Source organism: Periplaneta americana, chromosome 9, assembly GCF_040183065.1.
Source record: "Periplaneta americana isolate PAMFEO1 chromosome 9, P.americana_PAMFEO1_priV1, whole genome shotgun sequence".
NCBI lineage: Eukaryota > Metazoa > Arthropoda > Insecta > Blattodea > Blattidae > Periplaneta > Periplaneta americana.
Window position 1 is genome coordinate 159,304,136 of NC_091125.1, and position 15,267 is coordinate 159,319,402.

Below are 15,267 nucleotides of genomic sequence, written 5' to 3' on the forward strand. Positions count from 1 at the left end.
AAGAATAAAGTGTAAAAGATTTGCTGATGATATGGCGTTATTACCAGAAGAGGAGATGATACTAAGAGATATGCTATTGGAGCTAAATGACAGCGAACAGTATGGAATGAAGATAAATACCAACAAGACGAAGAGCATGGTTATAGGAAGAAAAGTAAAGAACGTAAACTTGCGAATTCTAAATGAGGCAGTATAGCAAGTGGACAGCTTCAAATTCTTGGGGTGTACTATAAGCAGTAACATGAGCTGTTGCCAAGAAGTAAAAAGGAGAATAGCAATGGCAAAGGAAGCTTTTAATAGAAAAAAGAGCATCTTCTGCGGACCTCTGGAGAAAGAACTAAGAAAGAGACTAGTGAAGTGCTTTGTGTGGAGTATAGCATTATGGATCAGAAACATGAATATTACGACGAAATGAAGAGAAGCGAATAGAAGCATTTGAAGTGTAGATATGGAGAAGGTTGGAGGGTGTGAAGTGGACAGATAGAGTAAGAAATGAAGCTGTTTTAGAAAGAGTGGATGAAGGAAGAATAATGCTGAAACTGATCAGGAAGAGGAAAAGGAATTGACTGGGTCACTGGTTGAGAAGAAACTGTCTTCTAAAGGATGCACTGGAAGGAATGGTAAACGGAAGAAAAGTTCGGGGCAGAAGAAGATATCAGATGATAGACATTAAGATATATGGATCAAATGAGTAGACAAAGAGGAAGGCAGAAAATATGAAAGATTGGAAATGCTGGGTTTGCAGTGAAAGACCTGCCCTTAGGCAGAATACTATGAATGAATGAACATTTACTGAACGTTTTGGCCTTCTCAACAATTATCCGCCATTCTTTCCCATCTTGTATATTTATACCCTCCAATTTTTTATCTTCATTTCTTAGGAATCTCCCATCTTTCAGTGTTGTATGCACAAAGTTTCAACAAACAAAGTTCAGTAGTAAATGTTTTACGGCGTTTTTATTTCATCTATACCCAAACGGATCACCCTGTATTTCAAAAAGTATTCATTTAATCATAAAATCCACGTGTTATTTTGTTAATCGCAGTTTATAGAACATGCAGTAAAAATTTCATGTTCCTAGCATCAAAATTGTAAGAGCCTTTCCACTTCGAACCCGACGAAATGTGCTGAAAAAAAGTGTGAGAAAACAGCTTTTAAAATGTGCACGGAATTAAAATTCAAGGGTGCAGCCATTTTTTTATCGCGTAATTTTTGTGTTTTCGAGTGCCGCAGTGCATTGGACTTTGCTCAACTAACAAATAAGAACTTTCTGATTATTTTTTCAGAAGAAAACAAAAATGTAATTTATCAACAGTAATCTCACTACAGGTTTTGATTTATCTAGAGTAAATCAAAACTCGAGTGGGATTTAATTGATTATTACACGATTAGGAGAAAGTGTATAAAGATTAGAAGTAACGAAGTACTCCAATACAATAAAATATTGACTTACGAAAATACAACTGTCTTCAAATGTATTATTGTACCATCTCAACATTACAAATATTACACTAGATGCATACTAGATGGCAGAGTTAGCTGTTTTATTGATATCAGGTGTGCCAACTATGGAATCTTCATTGAACTCTGTAGACGGTTAGTAGTCAAGAAGGCTTTGTTGATTCAATTTCATTTTTATTAAAACAGTTGCTTTCCACTTCAATTATCCGGATCCCAGTAATCAACGTCACTTTACAGATGATTTCCAATAAATCTTAGTATTAAACAATCTCTGATACGTGACTATCCATAATATCATATAGCAGAAGCTATAACAAACATAACCTAAATAATATAAACAAGTGTTAGAAAAGTTTTAATTAGGGATGACGAAATAAACAAGAATAGTTTTAATTAACGATGATGACATAAAAAATAAACATGAATAATTTTAAAAGAAACAATTATTGAAAGTACAATTTTCAAATTTGAATGTTTTAGTGGTTGGTGTCAGTGTTTTATATTAGACGCGTGCGTAAAAGAAGTGGAACTCGTTGATGTACATGGTGTAAGCCTTATTCCTCAACTTATTCAGGATTTCCGAATGGTGCTGTTCATTTATTTGTAAATAGGGTTTCAGGGAAGATGCATAGCTATGACCAGTGATGTTTATTAATTCTTGTTCTTGAATGCCAATGCGAGTCATATTTGAAAGTGCTGTGCATCGACTGGAGTGGTTTGTAATGTTCTGTTTTTTGACGTCCAGACCAGTGCAGTTTGAAATGTTGGCAAACAAAGAAACAAATGCTAGGGTAGTGATAAAAATAAACAAATACTAGGGACGCGATAAAATTAAACAAATGCTAGGGACGCGATGACATTGTGCAATAAGCAGCCATGATTGGTTGAAAGACGTCTTTCGTACCATTTTATTGGTAAAAAGTAATATGATGTAGTAAAAGTGTAATAGTCACTGAAAATGATTGAAACTTCACCCATCTCCCCCCTGAAGTATCGATCAATTATATTAGGTCTACCAAAATCAATGAACCACGGAAATTTTACTTGAAACAAGTAAAGCGATCGGTTTGGAAGTAAATCCCGAAAAGACAAAGTATATGATTATGTCTCGTGACCAGAATATTGTACGAAATGGAAATATAAAAATTGGAGATTTATCCTTCGAAGAGGTGGAAAAATTCAAATATCTTGGAGCAACAGTAACAAATATAAATGACACTCGGGAGGAAATTAAACGCAGAATAAATATGGGAAATACCTATTATTATTCGGTTGAGAAGCTCTTATCATCCAGTCTGCTGTCCAAAAATCTGAAAGTTAGAATTTATAAAACAGTTATATTACCGGTTCTTCTGTATGGTTATGAAACTTGGACTCTCACTCTGAGAGAGGAACACAGGTTAAGGGTGTTTGAGAATAAGGTGCTTAGGAAAATATTTGGGGCTAAGCGGGATGAAATTACAGGAGAATGGAGAAAGTTACACAACGCAGAACTGCACGCATTGTATTCTTCACCTGACATAATTAGGAACATTAAATCCAGACGTTTGAGATGGGCAGGGCATGTAGCACGTATGGGCGAATCCAGAAATGCATATAGTGTTAGTTGGGAGACCGGAGGGAAAAAGACCTTTAGGGAGGCCGAGACGTAGATGGGAGGATAATATTAAGATGGATTTGAGGGAGGTGGGATATGATGATAGAGGTTGGATTAATCTTGCACAGGATAGGGACCGATGGCGGGCTTATGTGAGGGCGGCAATGAACCTTCGGATTCCTTAAAAGCCATTTGTAAGTAAAATCAATGAACACCATCCGTTATTGCATATAAAGCAGATGACCACATTTACCCCTAAAATTAAATTCAGGATTGGGTAGTGAATAAATATCAGTAACTTAAGATTCATGCAACCCTAGCCTAGGCTAATCAGAGCAACATCACGCGCCGAGGCGGCATTCCAGAGCTCTCTGTAACTAATTGGATCACAAACGTCGGTTTCCTGTCGTCTATTTCAAACCCAAAAGCGATAAAGTCAGCTATAACTTTCGATCACTTAAAAAAATAATCAGGACCGCCGGTACAATAAACAGAGCGATCAATATTACATTAACATATAGGTTGGAATTTTTTTCTGGAACGCTAAATATTTGTAGACGGAGTACTTAGCGCTGTCACACGCTGGCTATAGTTTCATCTAATTCTGGCAGCAACATGGTGCGACAGAGACAGAGCCCCTAAATCAAGAGTGACGGCATTTTCATTATGTACACGTGCGATGGCATCAAACAAGACCTCATCACTATTATAGCCAGACCGCTGGCACCAACAGCCATCCGCGCAATCGCCGCTATCTACCCAACATTTTTTATGCTCGTGATTGCTAATTTGTTCCCATCTCAAGCAATTATTGTATTCAGGCGGGGGATGCGTCCCCATATCTCTTGAAGGTGCGTCCACACCGAAGACGATGAACATTGTTCATCAAAATTATGCAATGACTTTCCTTTAATTTGTTATTCAATAAGCGCGCTTATCTACCTTCGATGGAATTGGTGATAGCGAGATTAATCGTAGAATTCTCCATGCAATTGCCTGATATTAGCACAGTCTACTATATACAGTCGCGAAGCTCAATATGTATTAAAAATGCAAACATGGGTAGTTGCGCACCACTAGGATCGCTACTATCGCCTCATCATCGCAGATCTCTCTCCTAGTAGACGACAAAATATGTTACACTTTCGTTGCGTTCTTTTGGAAAAATTAACACCTTCCTTCCATTATTGAAATATTAAATGCATAAAATTAATTTATTACTTTAATGAAGTATATTAAATTCCACCATAAACTCGAAGATACCTGCAAGAAATAGGTTAATAGTATTTTTGTTTGTGCAAAACGAACTGAAATTTACTATAATCGCTTCACTCATTCAAGATTATAGCGATAATTAACTATGAAATCAATAAATATTAATTTGCATTTCCCTTTACAACAATAATAATGGAAATATGAATTAATGGAGTAACTTACGTGTACCGGTACTTGTAGTGTAGGCTTACGTAGTTAACAAAGTGGGATGAGGTTAAGCAATAATAATCACACCAGAATTGGAAATAAAACGTGATCAATAAATTTTATTGTAACAGACTTTTCTACGTTTCTAGTAAAGTAACAAATAAAAATAACAACAAAATTAACAGCTATAATTAAAAACATATTCTTTGAAAAAAAAGTAGGCCTAAGCAATAATAATCCCACCAGAATTGAAAATAAAACGTGATCAATAAATTTCATTAAAACAAACTTAATTTTTCTACGTCTGTAGTAAAATATTATTATTCCAATTATTGTATTTTAGCCATTAACATTTTCATTACAACCAATAACGAACATTTCACAAGCATCAATGTGAAATACGCAACGACCTAGCACTCGATGGAAATACGACACAGTCCAAAGTCGACCGTGGACAGTCTATTGTTTCTAGTTGCTAACCGCTTGGAGCGCTTTATCACGAGATTTGCAAAAAATCACCTCAAGCTTCGCGACTGTATATAGTAGACTGTGATGTTAGCCTTAAGGACACCATACACGCAAAGACATATCTGAGACTCCGGGAGGTATGCTTGAATTGGATGACTGTCCACACACGCTCAGACTTAACTCCTAAATTTATAGTTCACCAAGAAGTCGTAAAAGATCATGTGCAAATTAATATGAACAGAGCTTTAGGCCTAAATATAGGTTACCTACACGTACTTTATTATTAACTAGGTACTAACAAACTGTAGTACTGAATATCACCTCCTTTGGCTCTAATAAGTTCTTTTACACGATACATTGCAAACTACTATTTAATTTATATGTAGGGGAGGGTGGGGCAAGTGACACATGTTAAGAAAAAAGTGCTCTTACAAGGTAAAATTTAATATTTAAATACAGAAAAGCATCACAAATTACACATTGAGATCTGTTGCAATAAATTAATTGATCAAAAGTGTGTATCCATTTTACATTATTTAATTAAAAATAATAATATGCACACAAGGCCTGTTATTATTCGGTTGAGAAGCTCTTATCATCCAGTCTGCTGCCAAAAAATCTGAAAGAATTTATAAAACAATTATATTACCGGTTGTTCTTTATGGTTGTGAAACTTGAACTCTCACTTTGAGAGAGGAACATAGGTTAAGGGTGTTTGAGAATAAGGTTCTCAGGAAAATATTTGGGGCTAAGAGGGATGAAGTTACAGGAGAATGGAGAAAGTTACACAACACAGAACTGCACGCATTGTGTTCTTCACCTGAAATAATTATGAAATTTAATCCAGACGTTTGAGATGGGCAGGGCATGTAGCATGTATGGGCGAATCCAGAAATGCATATAGAGTGTTAGTTGAGAGGCCGGAGGGAAAGAGCCTATGGGGAGGCCGAGACGTAGATGGGAAGATAATATTAAAATGTATTTGAGGAAGTGGGATATGATGATAGAGACTGGATTAATCTTGCTCAGGATAGGGACCAATGGCGGGCTTATGTGAGAGCGGCAATGAACATCCGGGTTCCTTAAAAGCCAGTAAGTAAGTAAGTAGGGGATGGTGGGGCAAGTGACACATCTTAAAGAAAAAGTGCTCTTACAAGGTAAAATTTAATATTTAAATACAGAAAAAGATCACAAATTACACATTGAGAACTGTTGCAGTAAATTAATTTATCAAAAGTGTGTATCCATTTTACATTACTTAACTAAAAATAATAATGTGCACACCAGGTGGGGTAAGAGAGTCCATTAATACTTTCTTCAAAATGTAAACTAAAAACCTTCTTATTTTCTACAAAAATGTGTTAGTTAACATCAACTGCTATATCTACAATTCTAGCACTCATTGTAAACAAAAATCAATGATAAGGAAAAATAATAAAGTAGAAGTCAGTCAAAAAAATTAAATATAAACAGGAACATAAAAAGCATGCAATAAAGATTTGAACTGTTACGAAATCTATCATCTTTACGTCACTTTATGTTTTGCTACACCATTATTTTAGCATACTCTTTTTCACTTCTCTATTAACGAATCTCTTCTGGCGGTAAACTTGGATGTTAAGATGTTAATATAGCGCTCCCATTAAGATTTCATATTGGAATTTTAGTTTGAATAAATAGGCCTACATTTTTACATACTCGCATTCCAAACTCCCGGCTTTTACCCCAGATATCCCAGAACTTTCCTTGTTGATAACCAATCTATTTGAAGCAATACAACATATTTGGCAGTGTGTATGTTGCGTTGGGAGGCTGGCTAACAATTAAGACGCAGTGGGTCATGTGTTTGCAGTTCGGCCGGGCAACACAACCTGCAACATCTGCTTCAAGACCTTCGCCTGCAACTCTGCACTGGAGATCCACTATCGCAGCCACACCAAGGAGCGACCCTTCAAGTGCACAGTATGTGATCGCGGCTTCTCTACCAAGGTAAGCAACTCCGTCTCTCTTCGGTTTCTCCCCTCATTCTCTTTACAATTCAGATACTTCTTTCATGTTTTGATGCTATGTTTGGATTATTTTTCTACATTACTGTCTGTAAGAATAGATGTTAACTTTCAGTCTTTCGCAGTACAAAATTTAACATTAAGAATCTACAAATTTATCATCCTGTATCATCTCTGAACTTAACATTTCGCATTTTAGAGCACCTCTAATAGTACATTATGCAACGTGCCTATAATGATAGTAATTAAGACGCGAGTCTATTTGTTTATGAAACGAGCGCAAGCGAGTTTCATAATTTTCATACGAGCGTCTTAATTACCATTATAGGCAAGTTTCATACGACTTTTTATGCTCGACCATATTTCTAACTTGAAATTATTCAAAGTATTCATTTTACTCGTATCTGACTGAAGAGCGAAAGTGACCTTGTGCATAGCTCGTAAATTGTGAGATGTGCGCAGAAGCGAAAGTATTGATTTTTTTCCGAAACACGAATGTCATTGACCTTGATATAATCTAGAGAATAACATGAAGATTAGGCTTGATATAACCTGGAAATTGATTTAGAACTGAAAAACGAGATGACAAATTGAATTTATTTGAATATTATTTACAATTAACGCTAATTATTATAGTAACAGAACATAACCTTCTGCGACAGTATTGGATTTCCAGCCTCCGTGACTTTTCGCTAATTGTCTTTCGATTGCATATCCGAGAATAATCGATACTTGCGGTTTTATAACGGTACAATAAGTACAAAGGTGATTTTTCATTGGCTAAACAACTAAATTATAATGAATAGGTGTACTTTAGTGAGGTGCATTAAAGGGCTACTACCAAGTGTAGAATTACTACATTTCGGCATGGTCGAGTTTAAAAATATAAGTATGTACGTAGGTTCGAATAGAAATATTTCAAACACGTTACAAAGAACACATCACAGCCATAACAAAATTACAAAACACTTCCACATATGAAGAACACATCACAAATGCTAACCAAACCTACAGAGACTCAACACAGACATGGAAATTCTACACATCCGACCAAAAAGCCAGAAACTAAACACACTAGAACAATACGAAATATACCGACACACAAAAACACATCCAAATGGAATTCTCAAGACACAACTCAATTTCAGAACACACACACTCTTTGACTCCACATTACACTACACAAACATACCCGCACAGGAAACAAAACAAAAGGCGCCAAGACCAGCAACAGCCAGTTATGAAGAAGGTCAATAACAGACCGAAACATGTTAACCAGGTACGATAGAATTTAAACTGAGAAAGACATTATAATACATATTCCGAAGTGATATAGTGTTAAAAGTTGTGTAATCAAGATGTAGAAATATTTTGTTCAAAATTAGTATATAGACCAATTTTCTAATGTTGAAAAGCACAGTATACAGGGTGTAATAGAATAACACTATTCGTAATTTTCTGATGTGATAGATGTTATATTAAACATTGTTTCTTAATAAAGTAAAGTCCGGAAATGCTTCGTTTTCAAGTAATAATTGTATGAAGAAAAAAAATGAAAGGATCTCAACTTGGAAAGTTACTTTATTTAATTTGTACGGTTATACAGTAACTTTTTTTTATCTAATACCAGATATTAAGAACATGGTTTTGTCAAACTATAGGAACTGTTCAAAATTACGATCAGCATTGTTGACACAAAACTATAACGCCGTATGATTGAACGAAGAATTCTTCGAAATATCTGTGGTCGGTTACGAAGATCGTCAAAAGCAAGAATAATTCTAGCAACTGATTCTTCTGCTGTGTCGATGGGTGTTTCATAAACAATTAATTAATATAATATGACCCCAAACAAAAAAATCAACTGGAGTCATATCTGGGGAACGTGCCGGCCAAGCAACTGGACCTGCTCTCCATATCCAACGATTTGGAAAATGTACATTTCAATAATTTTGACAATTTAAGCCGAAATGTACGGGTACACCGTCGAGTTGAAAGATCATATTTCTCCGAATATACATCTTCAAGTAGTTTAGGAATATGGTGCTGAGGATGTTGCTCCTCATAGATTCATTTTGTCAAATCAGCATTGTCGTAAGCTGCTCCAAATGCCTTGTGTATGTCTGCATGTTCAACATTGATTGTATACCGATGCATTTTAATACCATGAAATTAAAAAAAAATACATCTCACAGATGATATTTTGTGGCATACAACAAACAAACAAACTTCAATTATTATTTCCATGGTAACAAGAGCAGCTGGAACAAAAATGCAGCCATAATGTAAGTGATCAGCTCTGTTTTGTATACGAAGCATTTCCGGACACTACTTTATTAAGAAAAACTGTTTATTTTCACGTCCTCTATCACATCAGTAAGTTTAAAAGAGTTAACTTGTTACATCCTGTACATACTTACGAGGTTCACATTTGATGAGGATTTTATTTGCGAAAATTACAAAACATAAAATATTCAAATCCTGATTATTTTTCAAATAGTCTTCAAGTTTATCGATGGGCCTACACTTCTATCAGAGATGAAAGAACTTCTTTATTCCATACTGAACCATATACTGACATTTACTGACCATATATTTACGTATAAGTCAATTTATATTACAAGATAGATCATTTATCATAATAAGAAACAGTAGAGAACCTTCAACAGAACCTTGAGGAACTCCAATATTAACATTTACAGCATTAGAAATCTCCCCATTAATACATGTACATTTCATTAGTCGTCTTAATGTCCCAATGAAGTTTAAACAGTTACTGTGGACAGTAATTGAAAAGATGATGAATTTATTCGTCCCGTGATGTTTTCTGTCGAAGCCACTTTTCATCTTTCTGGTAAGGTGAACAGACTTAACCTCAGAATCTGGGGGTGGAAAATCCGCGTACCTACGTGAAACTTAACTATAGGCTTGATGTGTGCCGTGTTACCAAAAGGGGACACAATGAACATCTTTAAGCTAAGGAACTAAACTTTTTGAGTTTCTCTTTCCATGCACCTCAGATTCATAGAACGTAAATTACATATGTTCGAAACCGGAAAGGTGGGACCCTGCATTTCTCAAACAGTATCACGATAGTATCTTCCTCAGCCACAGCTACGACTGAGTTATGAAAAGCAAAAATGTTGCTGCTTTTAGAAAAAGTAAGAACTGCAAATTTCTTTCTGTACATACAAGAATGTTTTTGTTCTGAGTAAAAGTGTTTTTGACAAAAGCAGATTTGCTATATTGATCTGCGCCCAGCCTAACTCTTAAAGACGTGATTAGTAATCCCAAATGTGATTTTTAATGACGATAACTTACTTACATACTTACTGTTTTTAAGGAACCCGGAGGTTCATCCCAGCCCTCACATAAGCCTGCCATCGGTCCCTATCCTGAGCAAGATCAATCCAGTCTCTATCATCATATCCCACCTCCCTCAAATCCATTTTAATATTATCTTCCCATCTACGTCTCGGCCTCCCTAAAGGTCTTTTTCCCTCCGGCCTCCCAACAAACAGTCTATATGTATTTCTGGATTCGGCCATACGTGCTACATGCCCTGCCCATCTCAAACGTCTGGATTTAATGTTCCTAATTATGTCAGGAGATGAATACAAGCGTGCAGTTCTATGTTATGTAACTTTCTCCATTCTCCTGTAACTTCATCCCTCTTAGCCCCAAATATTTTTCTAAGCACCTTGTTCTCAAACACCCTTAACCTGTGTTCCTCTCTCAAAGTGAGATTCCAAGTTTCACAACCATAAAGAACACCGGGTGATATAACTGTTTTATTAATTCTAACTTTCAGATATTTTGACAGCAGACTGGATGATAAAAGCTTCTCAACCGAATAATAACAGGCATTTCCCATATTTATTCTGTGTTTAATTTCCTCCCGAGTATCATTTATATTTGTTACTGTTGCTCCCAGGTATTTGAATTTTTTCTTCTCTTCAAAAGATAAATTTCCAATTTGTATATTTCCATTTCGTACAATATTCTCTTCACGAGACAATCATATAGGCCTACTTAGTCTTTTCGGGATTTACTTCCAAACCTATCTCTTTACTTGCTTCAAGTAAAATTCCCGTGTTTTCCCTAATCGTTTGTGGATTTTCTCCTAACATATTCACCTCATCCGCATAGACAAGCCGCTGATGTAACCCGTTCAATTCCAAACCCTCTCTGTTATCCTGGACTTTCCTAATGGCATACTCTAGAACAAAGTTAAAACAAAGTAAACAAAGTAAAGGTGATAGTGCATCTCCTTGCTTTAGCCCACAGTGAATTGGAAACGCATCTGACAGAAACTGACGATAACTTACTTACAATGAGTGCAGTTCTACGTTGTGTAACTTTCTCCATTCTCTCCTTTATTTCATACTGAACCATATACTGACGTTTACTGACCATAAATTGACGTATATCCTGAGCAAGATCAATCCATTCTCTATCATAATCATAAAGGTAAAGGTATCCCCGTAGCATGCCATGAAGGCACTTGGGGGCATGGAGGTAGAGCCCCATGCTTTCCATGACCTCGGCATTAGAATGACCGCCTTTTACCCCCGGGAAAGACCCGGTACTTAATTTTATAGGAGGCTGAGTGAACCTCGGGGCCGTTCTGAAAGTTTGGCAACGAGAAAAAATCCTGTCACCACCTGGGATCGAACCCCGGACCTTTCGGCCCGTAGCCAGCTGCTACCCGGCCGCCCATCATAATTATAATTGAGACATAATCATATACTTTGTCTTTTCGGGATTTACTTCCAAACCTAACCTATCATAATCATAATAACGATAACTTTAATAAGATTTATTACTAGAGTTCGGAAACATCCTATAGATCACACAATATGAAAACAACTGATATTTGGTGGAAGAAACGAAAAAGAAGGGAATGTACAATAATAATCAGACGGTGTAAAACTATTCGATCTCATCAATTTAGCAGCGTGATTTCTTAATGGCAGTTGTTCACGATATGTGCGCACGGGACGTAGAAGTAGGAGAAGGTATGGCCTATTTTGTGCTACTACCTTAAAATTAGATGGCGTGAGACGCCGTGCCACCTCGATCCAAGTGTTTATTATATTGAAGCATTCCCGCCAGGCTCCGAGAGAGGAAGGAATGTTTTCATGACAGAAGCTTTATAATAAAATTGATACATTTCCAAGTCATCACAAAGCACGAGTATTTCACTAATTAGAACACCGCGTCTACCACTCGTCCTATAACTCATCCAGGTGTGTGTCCTCGCCCTTGAAAACAGGGACGTTGCGATGCCAAATGCTCTTTATTTGATGAAAAATTGGAGGTTATTATGAAGCGCGTTTACTTGGCACACATCCTCGACCATTTAGTGGCACCGTGATGTTCCTTGCGAAGAAACAGTAATAATAAAAAAAAAAGGTGTAACACTAAGGATTTTGTGTGCTCCAGCAAATAATTTCAAAGATAAAATCACTTAATTCAATCGTGCGTAACATGCTGCTATAAATCTCACGGTCTATTGAATGCTTGAGTATACTGCAATATCTCAACGCCTGTCAACAGTGAAATAACTGAGGGCCGTGGAGATATCCAAAGAGTGTAGTCTCGGCAATTTCAGCATGTTAGGCCCGTAACACACTTGAGTTTTCGCTAGCGAGAAATGTGTTGCGAGAAAGAGGCAAAGAGCCTTCCTCCAGACACTTGGCGAGGTTCTCGCTATCACAGATCACACCTCGCTATGATCATCTATGCACTGCCTTCGTGCAGAAAGCATTTTTCTGATTATAGTAATGACTTGTTGGGAGAAATATTACAGGTTATTTGACTATACTTATGTGTGTGTATTCCGCCTTTGCTTATCATACAATTAAATGAATAAATTAATTAGTCATATTTTCCATTAACGTTTTCGGTACGTAAATTGTACCATCTTCAGATGTATGTATATGATGCTAATTGTTAACCAAGCCTATGGGTACATGTATCGTAGACTTAAATGATCAGTGTTTTTGTGCATACTGTGCTATATCGGTGAAGTGTTGCCATGCTTACATAAATGATTACCTTAACTCTTATATACTATTTGCTGGTACAACACATTATCAAAATTAAATTAGAATGTTTCAGTTAATATTTAAAACACTATTTAAAAACACTATTTAAAAAAACACTGTTTAAAACTGTTTAAAAAGCACATAGTTTGTACATCACTTTAAATATATGAAGTATGTGATCACTTATTGTGTGGTGTTTGCCGATGTGAAGTTAAATGAGGCAGTTGTGGTGATCTTGTTATTTAGCGTTGAGCTGGACGCAGTATCGTTAACATGGCTATGTTTGCTAAAAGTGATGTTGAGACACTTCTATAATAGTTGATGGCATTACTGTGTTAAGGATACTGCGTCCAGCTCAACGCTAAATAACAAGATCACCACAACTGCCTCATTTAACTTCACATCGGCAAACACCACACAATAAGTGATCACATACTTCATATATTTAAAGTGATGTACAAACTATGTGCTTTTTAAACAGTTTTAAACAGTGTTTTTTTAAATAGTGTTTTTAAATAGTGTTTTAAATATTAACTGAAACATTCTAATTTAATTTTGATAATGTGTTGTACCAGCAAATAGTATATAAGAGTTAAGGTAATCATTTATGTAAGCATGGCAACACTTCACCGATATAGCACAGTATGCACAAAAACACTGATCATTTAAGTCTACAATACATGTAGGCCCTACCCATAGGCTTGGTTAACAATTAGCATCATATACATACATCTGAAGATGGTACAATTTACGTACCGAAAACGTTAATGGAAAATATGACTAATTAATTTATTCATTTAATTGTATGATAAGCAAAGGCGGAATACACATACATAATTATAGTCAAATTGTGATAGCTTATCGGTATACCTTCAACATGAAATTACAGGTTATGTATTTACGTATATTGTCGTACTTAAATATATAACCTGTAAGTATATTGTCGTACTTTACAAATTACGTACCAACGCTTTGTTGAATCTGAGTATTCAGATGATGAGGAAATGGAGTTACATGAACATATTTTGTTAATGAAAAGAAAACGTAGGCCTAAAATTAAAGCCAGAAACATCAGAAAATCACATTGTATCTTACGAAAATAATGGAGAGTTTTGGACACTGGTTTCGATTTCAATGATGATATGTTTAGTCGTTATTTCAGGTTCAATGGACCACAGTTTTTTTTTTTTTTTTTTTTTTTTTTGCCATTCATGATATGATAGAGAATTCTTTGCTATATTCTGATTAAAATTACGTAAACTGTTAAGACATATAGATACATTATTTCAAATGTTTAATCAATACTATTAAATCTCATCAAAATAAAATATAGCCCTATTTATTTTCAGATAATCTGATATTTGTCTCCAGATTTCTTCTTTAAGTTTCGTGTTTTTATAGTTTTCATCCCGTGTATCATATAAATAGGCCTACGGGTGACATCGTACAAGTTCGATAAGTTTCTGACTGGAATCACCAGCCATCTTTCCTCATTTTCAAATAAAAACAATACAATTCATCGCCACCTGTGATATCTTTTTCTAGATTCAATCTTCTTAAAGAGTATAAATGTCAAACATCTTTGATAAATGTGTCAAGAAAATTCGCTGAGCTACCGATTCCAGCGAGAAACTCGCGCGAGGTTTTGCCTCGAGCGAGAATCTCTTCCAGTGTGTGGACGTCCATTTGAATCCATGTTATCAATCTTTGAATTTTCTCGCAACACATTTCTCGCTGGCGAAAACTCTGCAAGTGTGTTACGGGCCTTACAGTGATTCATAGATCAGCGTTTCTCAAACTATGGTCCGCGGACCACCTGTGGTCCTCGAGGTCTGCCCTTGTGGTCCTTCAAAAAGGACAGAAGAAAAAATAAAATTCAAACGAATTGCGTATCACACTATAGCTGAAAATCTCAGAGTTTGGAAATGACACATGGAAATTGCCTTTCACTTTTTCTCCCAGTAATGACATTTTATGAAATTTATTATCCTACCTATCTACAGACTTCCCACTCTACTATCAGCAACAAAAGAGGGATTTAAAGCACTATGAACGTGGTGTTTCTCGTCATCTTTTCCACCTCTTGTCTTTTCGGGATTTACTTCCAAACCTATCTCTTTACTTGCTTCAAGTAAAATTCCCGTAAGAAAATACTTTTAGACTAATAATCGAGTTTGGAAACCCAAATTGAAGAGGTGGAAAATTTCAAATACATGGCAGCAACAGTAACAAATATAAATGATATTCGGGAGGAAATTAAAC

General features: G+C 35.9%; 1 protein-coding gene across 7 annotated transcripts in view; it reads left to right on the forward strand.

Moving 5' to 3' along the window:
- LOC138706662 (homeotic protein spalt-major-like) overlaps positions 1-15,267 on the forward strand; it is a 769,782-nt gene that overhangs the window by 707,905 nt on the left and 46,610 nt on the right. For 5 of the 7 annotated variants that reach the window (XM_069836208.1, XM_069836210.1, XM_069836211.1 and 2 more), the window contains exon 4: positions 6,784-6,938. In XM_069836208.1, the coding sequence (XP_069692309.1) occupies positions 6,784-6,938 (155 nt within the window). The remainder of the gene's footprint in view (positions 1-6,783; positions 6,939-15,267) is intronic. The other 2 variants (XM_069836209.1, XM_069836213.1) reach the window with 1 other exon arrangement.